Source organism: Canis lupus, chromosome 1 (genome assembly GCF_011100685.1).
Source record: "Canis lupus familiaris isolate Mischka breed German Shepherd chromosome 1, alternate assembly UU_Cfam_GSD_1.0, whole genome shotgun sequence".
NCBI lineage: Eukaryota > Metazoa > Chordata > Mammalia > Carnivora > Canidae > Canis > Canis lupus.
The window spans coordinates 40756498-40772164 of record NC_049222.1 but is presented as its reverse complement, the minus strand read 5'-3'; the positions used below and the strand labels follow the sequence as shown (position 1 = coordinate 40772164).

Genomic DNA, 15667 nt, shown 5'->3' with positions numbered 1-15667 from the left:
CTTTTCCCAGCACTAATATCAACACATCACCATCCTTTAAAGAAACTGCAAGTCACTATACTGAAAAAAGGTGCTCTGGAACTGTGTCCACAAAATGTCTAAAAACAGGAAAAAGAAAAAAGCCCAACTCCATTCAAAGATATTATAAAAAGAAAACAAAATGCACATCAAAACATTTCAGCTGAGGGGCACCTGGGTGGCTCAGCAGATTGAGCATCCAACTCTTGGTTTTGGCTCAGGTCATGGTCTCTGGGCCATGAGATTGAGCTCCCACTCGTGCTCCAAGCTTATCATGGAGTCCACTTGAGATTTTTTCTCCCTCGCTCTCCCTCCCCTTCTGCTCCTCCACTCTACTTCTGCTCATAAGCTCTCTCTAAAATAAATAAATAGGGGATCCCTGGGTGGCTCAGCAGTTTAGCGCTTGCCTTTGGCCCAGGGCGCAATCCTGGAGTCCCGGGATCGAGTCCCGCGTCGGGCTCCCGGCATGGAGCCTACTTCTCCCTCTTCCTGTGTCTCTGCCTCTCTCTCTCTCTCTCTCTCTCTCTCTCTCTGTGTGTGTGTCTATCATCAATCAATCTTTTAAAAATCAAATAAATAAATAAAATATTTTAAAAAAATCAACAAGGACACCTGGGTGGCTCAGCGGTTGAGCATCTGTCTTTGGCTCAGGGAGTGATCCCGGGGTTCCAGGATCGAGTCCCACATTGGGCTTCCTGAATGAAGCCTGCTCCTCCCTCTGCCTGTGTGTCTGCCTCTCTCTCTCTCTGTGTCTTTGATGAATAAACATATCTTTAAAAAAGGGGGGGGGGGGGCTGGGTGGCTCAGTTGGTTAAGCATGTGACTGGCTCAGGTTGTGATCCTAGGGCCCTGGGATTGAGCCCTGTGTCAGATTCCACACTCAGTGGGGTGTCTTATTCTCCATCTCCCTCTGCCACTTCCCCTACTCATGCTCTCTCTCTCTCTCTCAAATAAATAAATAAGGAGCGCCTGGATGGCTCAGTCGGTTAAGTATTTGCCTTTAGCTCATGTCATCATCCCAGCTCAGGTCATATATCCCAGGGTCCTGAGATGGAGCCTTGCATCTGCCTCCCTGTTCAGTGGGGAGCCTGCTTCTCCCTCTCCTACTCCCCCTGCTTGTGCTCTCATGCACTCTCTCTTTTGTCAAATAAAGAAAATCTTAAAGAATAAATAAAATCTTTAAAAAATTTTTTAAACATTTCAGCTGATTAAATGGAAACAATAATTTTAAAACTATATTCTAAGGACACCTGGGTGGCTCACTGGTTGAGCGTCTGCCTTTGGCTCAGGGTGTGGTCCTGGAGTCCTAGGATCAAGTCCCACACTGGGCTCCCTTCATGGAGACTGCCTCTCCCTCTGCCTATGTCTCTGCCTCTCTCTCTCTGTGTCTCTCATGAATAAATAAAATCTTTAAAAAAATAAAATAAAATAAAAAATAAAACTATATTTCCAAGAAAACTGCAGGCAGTATGTAAAACTATCACCAGGAAAAAAATCAAGCTCATGACATTTACTAATAAAACTATCAGACTTTCGGGGCACCTGATGGCTCAGTTGGTTAAGCATCCAACTCTTGATTTCAACCCAGGTCATGATCTCAGGGTACTAAGATGGAGCTCCACTGCACTTGGCATGGAGCCTGCTTAAGATTCTCTCTCCTCCTCCCTCTGCCCTTCCTCTTCCCCCACCCACCCCAAGCCCAAGTCCAAGGTATACTCTCTCTAAAACAAATGACAACAACAACAAAAACTTTTTCAGACTTTAAAGGCATAGAAAAAAACCTCAGAGCCTCAAGGCAAAAAATTCGAATTACCTAAGAAGAGTTAAAAAAAAAAAAATTAGGCAACCATCAGATTTCCTAAGAGCAAAATTCAAAGCAAAGCAAGAATGAAGCAACATTTTCAAGAAAATTCAAAAAAAGAAAGTGCAAGGGTGCCTGTCTGGCTTGGTTGGTTAAGCATCTGACTCTTGGTTTTGGCTCAGGTCATGATCTCAGGATCCTGGGATCAAGGCCTAGAATAGGTCTGACGCTCAGTGGGGGGTCTGCTTGAGATTCCCTCTCTCTGTCTGCCTGACCCCTCTGCATACTCATTCTGAAAGAAAAGAAGAAAAAAAAGAAAAGAAAAGAAAAGAAGAGAGGAGAAGAGAGGAGAAGAGAGAAGAGAGGAGAAGAGAAGAAAAAAGAGAAAGGAAAGAGAAAAAGAAAGAAAGAAAGAAAGAAAGAAAGAAAGAAAGAAAGAAAGAAAGAAAGAAAGAAAGAAAGAAAGAGAAAGATAGATCAACAATTAAAAGAAGCAAACTACTGAGACATCTGGTTGGCTTGGTACACAGAGCATGCAACTCTTGATCTCAGGGTCATGAGTTTAAGCCCAACATTGGGCATAGAGCTTACTAAAAGAAAAAAAATTAAAACCTAACAACAATAAAAAAAAGAAAAAACAAACTACCAATACATTCAACAACATGGATAAATCTCGAAAGTACTAATCTCAGTAAAAGAAGCCACATAAGGAGACTATATACTATATGGTTCCATTTATATCAAATTCTAGAAAAGTCAAAACCATAATGGCAGAAGGCTGATCTATGACTGCTACAGATAAAAAGAGTAGATTAGTTGCAAAAGGGCACAAGGAAAAAGAACTGTATTAGAGATTAGCAAGCTTACATAAAAGTCCAAATAGTAAATATTTCAGGCTTTGCAGGCCAAAAACTCTCTGTTGAAACAACCCACCTCTATCAAAGTAGTATGGGAACAACCACAAACAATATCAAAAAAGGCTGTGTTAACATAAATCTTTATTTCTAAAAGCAGACAATAAGGATGCCTGGGAGGTTCAACAGGTCACTGAATTGGTGGCTCAACGTCCTGGGATTGGGCCCCACATTGGGCTTCATGCTCGGTCAGGAGTCTGCTTCAGGATTCTCTCTCTCCCTCTGCCCCTCCCCTGGCCTGCCCACACATGTGTGCTCTTTCTCTAAAATAAATAAATACCTTTATCAATAAATACAGACAAAAGAACAGATTGGCTTAAAGGCTGTAGTTTGCTGACCCCTGTTCTATATCATTAGTGTTGGTTACACAACTGTACTTGTCAAATTTTTCAAATTAGTTTTTTTTTTTTTTTTTTTTTAAGAGAAAGAGAATGTGCAACAGAATGGGAGAAACTTAAGCAGGCTCCAGGCCCAGCAACCGTGAGTTCATGACCTGAGCTGAAATCAAGAGTCAGACACGTAACTGACTGAGTCACCCAGGTGCTCCCTAAATGGTTTTTAAAAGCATGTCACTATTTATTAATAAGCTGTACACATCAAGGCTCAGAATCAAGCTCTATTAGGCCATTACTGGGTGGTTTCCAAAATTTTCAACACAAGATGCTTTTTATTTTTGCCCCCAATTCTGCATTTTGAAAGATGCCTAAAATAAGCTACATTTACTAAGTTATTAACTTATTTTGCCATTTTTTTTAAAGTTTTTTTTTTTTAAGATTTTATTTATTTACTCATGAGAGACACAGAGAGAGCGAGAGGGACAGAGACACAGGCAGAGGGAGAAGCAGGCTCCATGCAAGGAGCCCGATGTGGGACTCGATCCTGGATCTCCAGGATCATACCCCAGGCTGCAGGCGGCGCTAAACCGCTGCGCCACCGGGGCTGCCCTTATTTTGCCATTTTTGGTAATTTGACATATACAACTGCCAGCTCCCTGAAATATTTTTATTGAACAGCAAAATAATTTAATGTTTTAGTTCTCATATATAGCCTAATTACAAGTAAGTGTATGATTATCCTTAGTCTTTCTGAAATAGTGAACAGCTTTAGAACCACCCACACCCAATCTTCTTGCACTCTAGGGACCAAGGGCCTTAATTAAATTAAATAATTATAATAACGGCTAATGGTGGTCCAAATATGCAACTGATCAAGGGCCTTAATTAAATTAAATAATTATAATAATGGCTAATGGTGGTCCAAATATGCAATTGATCCAAAGGAGAAGTTAGTAGGATTCAAAAAGGAAAATGCAATAGAATTCAAACCATAAGCCAAATAATAAAAAACTTGAAAAGATTAGAACCATGTAAAGGTGTCTGTTTCTCTCAACTGGAAGGATGGGGAAGGGTGCAGAAAAAAAATGCTGTAAGAATCATGATTTATGACATGATTTCAAGCAACTGATTGAATGGAAAAACAAGGAAAAATATCTGACAATTCCTCTACAATAGTGGAGGGATCTACGATATTAGAAACAGAAAGCAGGGAATAAACTTACAGCTGACTACATAACCCAGCCAAATGCTGACATGGCCATACCATCGATAACTATTGATTTTCAGCACTTAAAAAATCAATAAAATCTGAACTTATTTACTGCTCAGAACAAAATGCAAATTATCAACTTTGACAACGTAAAAGAGCCACCAATAAGTTGGAAAATCAGAGGGAGAACTCCTAGTATCTTTTCTTTCAGAGTAGAAGGGTTACCAGAGGTAGTGTTAGTTTATAAATTATGGAACAAGAAACTGAGGTTAAAGTATATTACTTAAGGTAACCACAAAAAAGGAAGCAAAAAAGTATAACCATATGGGGGAAGGGTGGGTGTGCAGGGTGTACATACTAATCCATCTCGGCAGAAGGTTAACAGAAAATGTCTAAAGCTGATAAAACAAGTAATGACTATTTAACCACATGATTTAAAGACATGAAGATAATCACCAGAAGAACCAAAAAATGTAGTTAATCAGGCTCCCTGCATGGAGCCTGCTTCTCCCTCTGCCAGTGTCTCTGCCTCTCTCCCCCCCTCTCTGTCTCTCTCAAGAATAAATAAATAAAATCTTTATAAAAAAAATAGTTAAAAGTGGTTCCCTCTACGCAATGAGTCTAGAGGTGGAGAGGAATGGAGCCAAACAATTATTTTTTTTCAATAGAGGCCTTTCTGTATGATTTTATCTTTTAATCATGTCCATATATTACTTGACTAAAAATTAATCTTGGGGCACCTGGGTGGCTCAGTTGGTTAAAGTGTCCAACTCTTGATCTCCATTCAGGTCTTGATCTTGGGGTGGTTAGTTCAAGCCCCATGTTGGGTTCCACGCTGGGTGTGGAGCCTACTTAGAAAACAGATGAATGAATGAATGAATGAATGAATGAATGAATGGTTTTTTAAAAAATAAAAATTAATCCTAATTCTCCTAACCTTCTAATCACAAACAGTATAATTTATATAGATATATACACAATACACACACACACAGACCCCTCCAATTAGCACGATGTAAGATGTGGCAGGGGACTCCTTTTCCTTCACAGTGGTAGAATTTTAACTGGGTGCATTACTTAGCCTCTCTGTAGTTATGTGTAGTCTTACAATAAAGTTCTTGTCAATGGAACATACACAGAAATTTGTATGCAATTTCCAGATCATCCCCTTAGAAAGGAATGGAGGTTTTTCTCTTTTCCCATTCTTCTCCCCACTGGCTAGAATATGGAAATGATGGAGGTAAACTATCTTCAACCTTTCAGATGAGGGGAAGACTTTAGGAAGCACAAGAGAGATGGAACCCAGGTCCTCAACACTGTGGAACCACACTATTAGCTCTGAATTGCTTATACTTGGGTTGTTACAGGAGATAGAAACTGATTTTGTTTAAGCCATTGTTATTTTGGTCTTTGTTATAGCAGCTGAACAGGTACCCTAATGCACACAGTATCTGAAGAGGAAAACAAGATCAGTCTGAAGAATAGGATTAGAGTTGGAGCATGGGAATAGGCTGTATAATACCCTAAAGAGGCCTAAAAGCTAAGCAAGAGGTGTTTACATTTAATACAGTAAGCAACAGGAAGCCTGGGCAGGCAAGTGACTTTCTGCGTAATGAGTAGAACAGAGCTGAGGGGAGGGACACTGAGAATGTGACAACCTATCAGACACTTGGAGGTGTATCATTCCAAGTGTGGACTAAGGATCCAGGCTGGAAGAGTACCAAAGAAAATACAGTAGAAGCGATGGCTAGGAAAGGTATCCATAAGAACTGCTGAGTTAGGGATGCCTGGGTGGCTCAGCGGTTCAGCATCTGTCTTCAGCCCAGGGCATGATCCCGGAGTCCAGGGACTGAGTCCCCCATCCGGCTTCCTGCGAGGAGCCTGCTTCTCTCTCCATGTCTATGCCTCTCTCTCTCTGTCTCTTGAATAAATAAATAAAATCTTTAAAAAAATGCTAAGTTAATATGGTGACAGTCTGAAAGAATCAATGACTACTCCAAGATTTTTAGTCTGGGAGAATAGAAGAACAGAAGCAACTCTGGCAGAATTGAAAAGGAAGAAAGCCTGTGTTGATATGAAGCAGGGAACACTGCCATGGACTTCAAACAAGTGTCTCTAAACTTGCTACAAAGTTACATCTCAATAAAAAAAGATTATGTTACATTATTCTACTTTATGTGACTTAACAGTTGTTAATCATCTACTCTATATTCCTTCTCAACTATCAACATGCCAGGAAAAACAATAAGAAATGAACAAACTGGTCACCTTTTATTTCCTACCTAGAATGATTAGGAACGATAAGATGTAAGCAGAACTTGACATACTTTTGGTATATAAAGTCTGAAAGAGATTAGGTTTAAATTCACACTATAGTCAAAGAAGAATTCCACATGATGGCTGGCAACTTATGATACAGCAACTTATGATAAAGCATATCATCTAAGTACTAGAGTTTATTTAAAAATACATTTTTCTTACCAGATTTGTTGAGTCACTTGAAAGTAATGTAGCACTCTGTGTCAGATAATTAAGAAAGAAAAACACATCTTTCCCTGGACTGCTATCACTCCTAATAGATACATCAAGTTAACTATTTATTTTGACAGTATCTCTTAAAGGAGGATGTTCCCTGGACTCCTCACATTTGACAAACTAAAATGTTATACAAAACTCTAAAATACAGGTAACCAAATGTTAACTTCTGTGTCTCTCTCCTAAATCACACACATTCTACAGCTGATTTTACAGAATCCATGATGCAACTGAAAACACAGAATCTTGGATTTGGAAGGATCTTTAGAGGTTTAGTGCACAATCAAAGCTGATGGCAGATCTCTTCTATGATATCCCTTATAGAGAAATGATAAACCATTCTTTGCTTCAACACATCCAGTGACAGAAAACATTATTTTTCAAAGACAACTCTTTGTTAGGATAGCTTTGTGAATACTTCCTTATAATGAGCCAAAATTTGCCTTCCATTTGTCCTGGTTTGACCCTCTACTACACAAATTTCCTAAAATATTTAAACACTTGCTCTCTTAGGCTTTCTCATTGCTAAATCAAACCACCTCAATCGCATCAAATCACCATATAAAAATGCCAACTCTCATCATCTTGATCACTCCCCTAATAATCTTTTGTTTTTTTTCACTGCTACTTGTAAAGCATGTTGGCCAAAACTAAATGTAGTACTAATAAAAATATGTGGAACAGTGGAACAGTATATGTGAAACAGTATATTTAATGTGGACCACATTAAATAGAATGTAATATAATACATCTAGATCTAGTGCTGTCCGATAGTACTTAAGATGATGGAAATGGCCTATATCTGCACTAATAGGCAGCCTATAGCCTCATGTGGCTATTGAGCTCTTGAAAAATATGGTTATATGACTGAGAAACTGAATTTTTAATTTCATTTAATTTTAATTGTTTTAAGTAGACACACTGATATCAAAGCCCCTTATCATATAAATTAAATCTTATTCAATCTAAGTTTACTTATGTACCTGTAAGATTGACTTGAAACAAATAAAAATGAGGAGGTATTTTCTGGATTTTTTTTTAAGATTTCATCTATTTATTCATGAGACACACACACACACAGAGGCACAGACACAGGCAGAGGGAGAAGCAGGCTCCATGCAGGGAGCCCGACATGGGACTCGATCCCAGGTCTGCAGGATCACACCCTGGGCCGAAGACGGCACTAAACCGCTGAGCCACCCGGGCTACCCTATTTTCTGGATTTTAATCAAATCCCAATTTTTGAAAACAATCTCTTAGGATTTTCTTTTTCTTTTTTTTTTAAGGTTTTATTTATTTATTCTTAAGAGACACAGAGAGAGAGAGGCAGAGACACAGGCAGAGGGAGAAGCAGGCTCCACACAGGGAGCCTGATGTGGGACTTGATCCCGTGTCTCCAGGATCACACCCTGGGCCAAAGGCGGGCGCCAAACCGCTGGGCCACCCAGGGATCCCCCTTAGGATTTTCTTAGCTGGTTCTATTTGGCCCATGAACACACATGATAAAACTAACGGAATATTGTCTTTTCCACAAGTTACGCTATTAGTAGCTAAGAACTGACACTAAATAGAAAAAGAAAATTATTCCAATTTATTTGCAGCAATAAATAAGGATACAAAAATTACAAATTATCATAATTCTTATCCAAATGCTTACTCAAGGGTAGCCCACGTGGCTCAGCAGTTTAGCACCGCCTTCGGTCTGGGGCATGATCCTGGAGACCTGGGTTCGGGTCCCATGTTAGGTTCCCTGCATGAAGCCTGCTTCTCCCTCTGCCTCTCTCTCTCTCTTCTGTGTCTCTCATAGATAAATAAATAAAATCTTTAAAAAAAAATGCCTACTCAAGGTCTCCACTGAAATGTCTTCTAAGCACCTCAAATACAACATCCCCAAAAATAAACTCCTGCTCTCCCACACCTCCTTGCACACCTCCTCCCCACCACCTGAAAGTCCCTGCTGCTCACTCACTATTTCCAACTCAGAAAATGGCAAATCATTCCAATTGCCCAGGCCCAAACCTTACTGTCATATCCTTGACTCCAATCTTTCTCAAATACTCGAAATCCAAATCTAGCACATGCAATTTTCTCTGCTTGCAATGCCTGTCCCCTGGCTCTATCTGCCTAGCTAGAATTTCTTCCCCTCAACTAATTCTTTGCTCAAGTGACACCTTACTGAGGCCTTCCCTCCCACAACTGCAAACCTCATACCCAACACTCCCAATCCTCCTTCCCTGCTCTGTCACATTATCATGTGACATACTAGGTATTGTAACTCGTCTGTTCCCATTAGAAGCAATCTACAAGAGAAAATATATGTTTTGTTCAGTGCTGTAACTCTAGTGTTTGGCATATAGAAGACAGCTAAATATCAGTTGACTGACAAATCCTGTAAACATTATAGTATATACAAAATGACACAATCAAGAATGCAAAGTAAAAACTGAAATATTAGAGCAGTGGATTGAATTTTTTTAACAAACAAAACTAGGTTAAAAAAATAAGTTGTTCTATATGGCCAGTATAGCATTTAAAATCTAACAAATTAAGAGTTAACCTTTTACAAATGCTCAGATTTAGACACTGCTCTAGGAGACCACCTTTCTCAGTATCATCCACCCCTGTCCCCATCTTTTCCAAACTTTTACCATGGCTTGATATTATCCCAATAAAAGTATAAAATAAATTCTAACTTAAGCATTACTTCTTAAATTGTCACATTTCCTGGATTAAACAGGCTCATAGTTGTTTTCAGTTAATTTAAGAGTACATTATCAGCTCATAATTATAAAATAAGCATATTCTTCATTTCTATAGACCTACACTGTCCAATATGGTAGCCCTTAGCCACAGGTGGCTAGTTAAGTTAAATAATATAAAAATTCAGTTCCTGGGCAGCCCGGGTGGCTCAGCGGTTTAGAGCCGCCTTCACCCCAGGGCGTGACCCTGGAGACCCAGATCGAGTCCCATGTCAGGCTTCCTGCATGGAGCCTGCTTCTCCCTCTGCCTGTGTCTCTGCCTCTCTCTTTCTGTGTCTCTCATGAATAAATAAATAAAATCGTAAAAAAAAAAAAAAATCCAGTTCCTCTGATGTCTTAACCACATTTCAAATGCTGAATGCCACAAATAGCTAGTGGCTACCATACTGAACAGGGGAGATATAGACTTTACAGAGAGTTCTAATGAGCAGAACTGTTATAGACACTTTTTCCCCAAGACTTTATTATAAAGCTTAAAACTAATTTGGCTAAAACAGCAGCAGAGTTTAATCTCATAATTTTCAATTCTCTGTGTTAGTGATTCTCAAAGCGTGGTCCCCAGACCAGTAGCAGTATTACTTAGGAACCTGACAAAAACACAAATTCCTGGGAGCACCTGGATGGCTCAGTTGGTGGAGCATGTGACTCTTAATTTCAGGATTATAAATTCAAACTCCACATTGGGCATGGAGCCTACTTAAAAAGAATTAATCGATTTTTAAAAAATACAAATTCTTGAGCCATAGCAATCTGTATTTTAACTAGTTCTCCAGGTGATCCAGGAGATTCTGAAGTATGCTCAAGTTTTATACCACTGTTCTAAGTTACTTAAGAGTGGTTGTCAGAGTGGCTTAGTTGGTTATGCGTCCACCTTTGGCTCAGGTCATGATCCCAGGGTGCTGGGATCCAGCCCTGTGTTAGGCTCCCTGCTCTGTGTAAGTCTGTTTCTCCTTCTCCCTCTGCCCCTTCCCCCTCCTGTGTGCACACGCTCCCTATCTCTCTCAAATAAATCAATAAAATATTTTTTTAAAAGAGTGGTTGTCAGGGATCCCTGGGTGGCGCAGAGGTTTGGCGCCTGCCTTTGGCGTGATCCCGGAGACCCGGGATCGAATCCCACATCGGGCTCCCGGTGCATGGAGCCTGCTTCTCCCTCTGCCTGTGTCTCTGTGCCTCTCTCTCTCTGTGACTATCATAAATAAATTAAAAAAAAAAAAAAAGAGTGGTTGTCATAATATAAGCTATGAAATATTATGAGATATACCATATACATTCTACAATATTCTGTAAATGATTTATCAACTATGAAATCATACACAACCATATTTCTATTATGACATCTTATAAAAGGAAAACTCAGTAGTTATTTTCAATATGATCATAATATTAAAATTAAAGCAATCATGAACTTTATTTTTTTTAATGTACAACTATAATTTGCTTCCTCTTCAGATCTGCAGATCCTTTTTCAGTTCAACATCAACATAACACATTTTTTAAGTCTTTTATTTTAATTCCAGTATAGTTAACAGTTTAGCACTATATTAGTTTTAAGGGTACAATATAGTTATTCCACAATATAATCACACTTTAATCTTTTTCTAAAGATTCAACTAGAAGCCTTTAAGTTAGGAGGAACACACAACAGTAGAATAACTAGGAAAAGGGAGAAATTTTCAAATTTTGTGCCAGTTGAAATTCTCACATGAGAAAATAGTACTTTCATAATAAACTAATAAATAGAAACGAAGTCTATTAGCTAGAATTCAGAAAGTAAACTAACATTGCACAAGTGTCACAAGAGGCTACACATTTTGAGCACTCTAATTTCCTATCATGAATCATGGATACAGTATAAGATTAAATATTTGCAGTATTAACATCCATGTATGTTAAATACTTATTATTAAATTTTCTGACAGAAAAACATCCTTAAACGTTTCAGCTAGGAATTCTATAAATGCAATAAATGCATGATGCAATAAAATGATTATAAAACCACTGGGAAAAGAGCTAGTTTTGACTTACAAGTTTGGCCCCAAAAGAAGAGTCATGAAGAGCATGATTACAAATTTCTGCCATAGCCAAGTATCTCCTGTGATAATTTACCAGTGGAAAATTACTTAATCATAATTTGTGCATAGAATGTTTTGGACGTGTACACTGAAAAAGCAGGCACTAGATCATTTTAAGAAATGTTATTAAAATATTTACAACATACTGAGCTTATGTGTAATCCATGGGAACCTAAATCACACTTAAAAACACTGTCTCAGCGTATAAATATCCACTTCCACTCAAATATCCTTCCATAAAGTGAACACTGGCAATGCTTGACAGAATTTTGAAATCTAAACATTTTTCATTACTAAATGCAAAGGACACAATTTCAAAACTTTTAAACACTGCAAAAAAAAAAAAAAAAAGTCAAATGACTATTAAGTACTAATCATGTGCCAGACAAGGATATTCATTTCTCTCACTTACCTTGGTATTCCTAGCACAGATCCAAGCATATAACGTATATTTAATTGCATTTATGAAAAAAGGAATGAGTATTGAGAGAGTTCAAAGATCAAAAACAAAAAAAAAAAAAAAAAAGTCCTAGCCCTCGAGGAGGTTACAAATCGAATTAGGAAACATGACAAGCACAAGAAAAGCTAAATAACATACGACAATTAAAAAATACCACGTGGGCAGAGTACGATTATTCGCAAAGTCGGTGGCAAACAGAGTGCTATGAATTCTGACTAGAGTTAAGGTATTAGGGAGTGCGGTCCTTCTGGTCTCCCAACCAGACAGCAACACTGCATCTCGATCTAAAAACAGAGAGTAACACAGCACTCATCCCACCCTAAAATTATCGCAAAAGGAAGGAATACAATAACTAAAGAGAATGATACAAAGAAACTGCCTTGAAATAAAGCTAGAACATTCCACACACGCACACAATCGTTGGTTGGATCCCAGGATCTCTAAAAGCTCTCAAAATACAAGTCTCTCGGGAAGAGCGTTTCTGATTCTTTCTTCCTCCGTCCCCCGCGAACATTTCCACTGGACAGCTGCCCCAGAAATTTCTCCCAGCATCCGCAATGACAATACTCTCATCTTTCCCTCCCTCCCCTCGCCTGTATCAGACGGTGGCATCTCCCTCCAGAGGAAAAAACGGAGGGCGGGGGAGGCAGTATAGGAAGGAGAGAATGCTAGCAGCGTGGCCGATTATTAGAGAGGAGGAAGGCGAGAAAGACGCGGGGGTCGAGGGTGCGGTCGCCTCGGATCCGGCCCAGCCTCCGGGTCAGGCCAACATCCCCCCCCCCCCCCCCAGGGCACGCCCCTCGCCCGCCAGACCCGACCGAGCAGGCGGCGGACTCGAGTGACAGCCCCACCACCTGCGCCGCAGCCCTTCCCCCAGGCCCGTGGGGCGACGCCTGCCCCTGCCCCACCAAGAGCTGCCGGTGGCTCCTTCCCTGCCCTTCCCGTCCACGTCGCCGATGAGTGACAGGTCCCGGGGGAGGCAATCGCAAGCGCACGCCGTTCGATACTGCTGGCGCCAGCCTGCGCCGTACCCTCCAGCCCGCACCGCTGGGGGCGTAGGCAGAGCGTTGCGGACGGCCCAGGGGGACCCAGTCCGGGCCTAGCCTGGCCCAGTTGCCCCACACTGGGCGGGGGTGGCACTTACTGCGGAGATTGTGGATTAGCTCCGAGTGGCTGGCGCCGCCGGATTTCCAGGCCATCGCTAAGCACACCCGGAGCAGGTACAGAACCACCTTCAGCGCGGCGACGGTGCCCAGCAGCTTCCCCAAGAGTGAGACCACCTCCCACACGGTCACCGCCCCGCTCGCGTCCCCGCTGGAGTCTCCGCTGTGACTGCTGTCGCCGCCGGTGCCGCCACTGCGCGCTCCCGGCATCCCCCGCGGCACGCATGCGCTCTGTGACGCTGCGCGGCCTCGGGTGCGGCGGGGTGGGGCCGCAGGCAGGGGTGGCCTCGTGCCCCGCCGACTGCCCGGGTGGCTGCTGCGGCTGCTGCGGACGGGCTGGGATGGGAGCCCGGGCTGAGTCAGCGCCGCCGCCGCCGCCGCCGCCGCCGCCGCCGCGTGCCACCCCTCTGAGGCCTCGGGCTGCGCGCCGCCAACTTGCTGAGCTCGCCTGCGGCCGGACGGCGTGGGCCCGAGCGCGGTCGGTCGCGTGCCTGGCTGCGGCCTCGGTCGCCCGGCGCGGTGGCGCTATGGCGCGGTGGCGCGGCGGCGGGGCCGGTGCGTGCCGCCGCGTCTGCCGGATCTGGTTACGCCGCTGCGGCTAGCTCCGTCGTCGCAGCTGAGTCAGCTGCCGCGAGCCGCGGGTCTGCTCCTATAGCTGTGCGGGTTGTTGGACGCTGGGCTTCCTTCGTGCCGCCTCTCCCAACCCACTTGTCTAACGTTTAGGTCGGTGAGAGTCAGAGCTGCGTACGGCGGAGCCCGAATAATCTTAGAGCCAGAGGGCAAAAGCCCTTTCCCTCCCGAGCACGCGAGCCTCTGCGCTGTGCCAAGTCCGTCGGTATTTGGTTATAGCAGAGAGCTGGGGACCCGGGTTTGTTGCAAGTCTCCAGCGCAGCTTCGGAGAGTGGGAGGGCACCACGGCAAGGGAGGGCACCGTGGGGGTGCAGCGTGGGAATGCTTTCGGCTAAAATTAACACGGTATCTAATGGAGAATGCGTTATTCTCCGGACGCGAGTGTGCATTTTCAGCTAATTAATCCCCACAAATGCCACCGTTAGACTGGACACCAGCTTTATCGCTATCAGCCCTGCAAGACAATGAGTGAGAAGCTGACGGGGAACATTGCCCGTCGCCTCCAACTTGCTGACTCCTAATCAGAGCTCTGACAGAATCCAGTCATCATTTACTCCAATAAACTGTTAAGAAAGGAAACAAAGCAACGTCAAGACCTCTCTGCACTACCTCGTGAGCAGCGATTTTCAAATTCCAGTTCTCACCGGATTTTGTCAAGTGTAACACAGCCAACTACCATTCCGAGACATACTTGTACATTTCCTGTTTTTTTTTTGTGACATAAATGAAACCACACTCAAAGCACTATTCTTTAAGAGACTGACACACTGCCTGCTGCACTAAGGAAGCACCTCAGTGTTCTTTAATATTAGAAATAAAATTGTCAGTTTGGGACTCTATTGGTTTTCTATCTCATCTCTCATCCGTTTCTCAATGTTTCCTAGTTAAAAGAATAAAATCGTCTATTCTCAACAAGAGCCTAATAAGTCTCTTTAGAGTTGCCCTACACAAATTGCATCTACATGGGGTGCTGCAGTAAGCTGTGGCTGTGAAATAGGACTACCAAGATCAGTTAAGAAGAAGATATCATGGCTCCATTTAAAGAAGCAACCAACACACAGCTATGAATGTAGTAGAAAGGACACTTAAAAAAAATCAATGAAAAAAATAAATGATATATTTTGTATACATTTAAATTGGGGAGATCTGGGATGCCTGGGTGGCTCTGCAGTTGAGCATCTGCCTTCGGCCCAGGGCATGACCCTGGAGACCCAGGATTGAGTCCCACATCGGGCTCCCTGAGTGGAGCCTGCTTCTCCTTCTGCCTGTGTCTCTGCCTCTCTCTCTCTCTCTGTATCTTTCATGAATAAATAAGTAAAATCGTTAAAAATAAATAAATAAATAAATTGGGGCGATCTGCATTAAAAGAAAACAAGCAACACAGGGCAAAATATAAGTACCATTCTGGTCTAGATATCAAGTGCTATGTTAATTTAGATATTCATGCACTGCAGAAATCAGGAAAAGGTAGGGGAAGGAACTGGTCTTTGAAGGATGGCCAGGATTCTAAGAAGTAGAGAGGAATAAGAGGATTATTATAGGTAAGTCAAAGCACCGAAGAAGGAACCTAGAGCATGATTCTTAGGCTGTCGATGTTTACATATCAAACTCATTAATTATATACATAAATGAATTAAGGAAAGTTGCACAGCTAGACAGCAGATGTCAAAACTAGAATTGTAGCTTTTAGGATTCCAACTCCAGGCTACAACAGTGTGTATTAACAACTTTGAAGCAAAGTATTTAAGAGACAAAGAGGGAGAACTTTAG

General features: G+C 42.1%; 1 protein-coding gene across 2 annotated transcripts in view; it reads right to left on the bottom strand.

Annotated features, from left to right (window-relative positions):
* The window catches only part of PCMT1 (protein-L-isoaspartate (D-aspartate) O-methyltransferase), a 44842-nt gene extending 31350 nt beyond the window's left edge, over positions 1-13492 (bottom strand). For both annotated transcript variants that reach the window (XM_038526315.1, XM_038526314.1), the window contains exon 1: positions 13249-13492. In XM_038526315.1, the coding sequence (XP_038382243.1) occupies positions 13249-13477 (229 nt within the window). In that variant the 5' untranslated portion in view covers positions 13478-13492. The remainder of the gene's footprint in view (positions 1-13248) is intronic.
* Positions 13493-15667: the final 2175 nt, after the last annotated feature.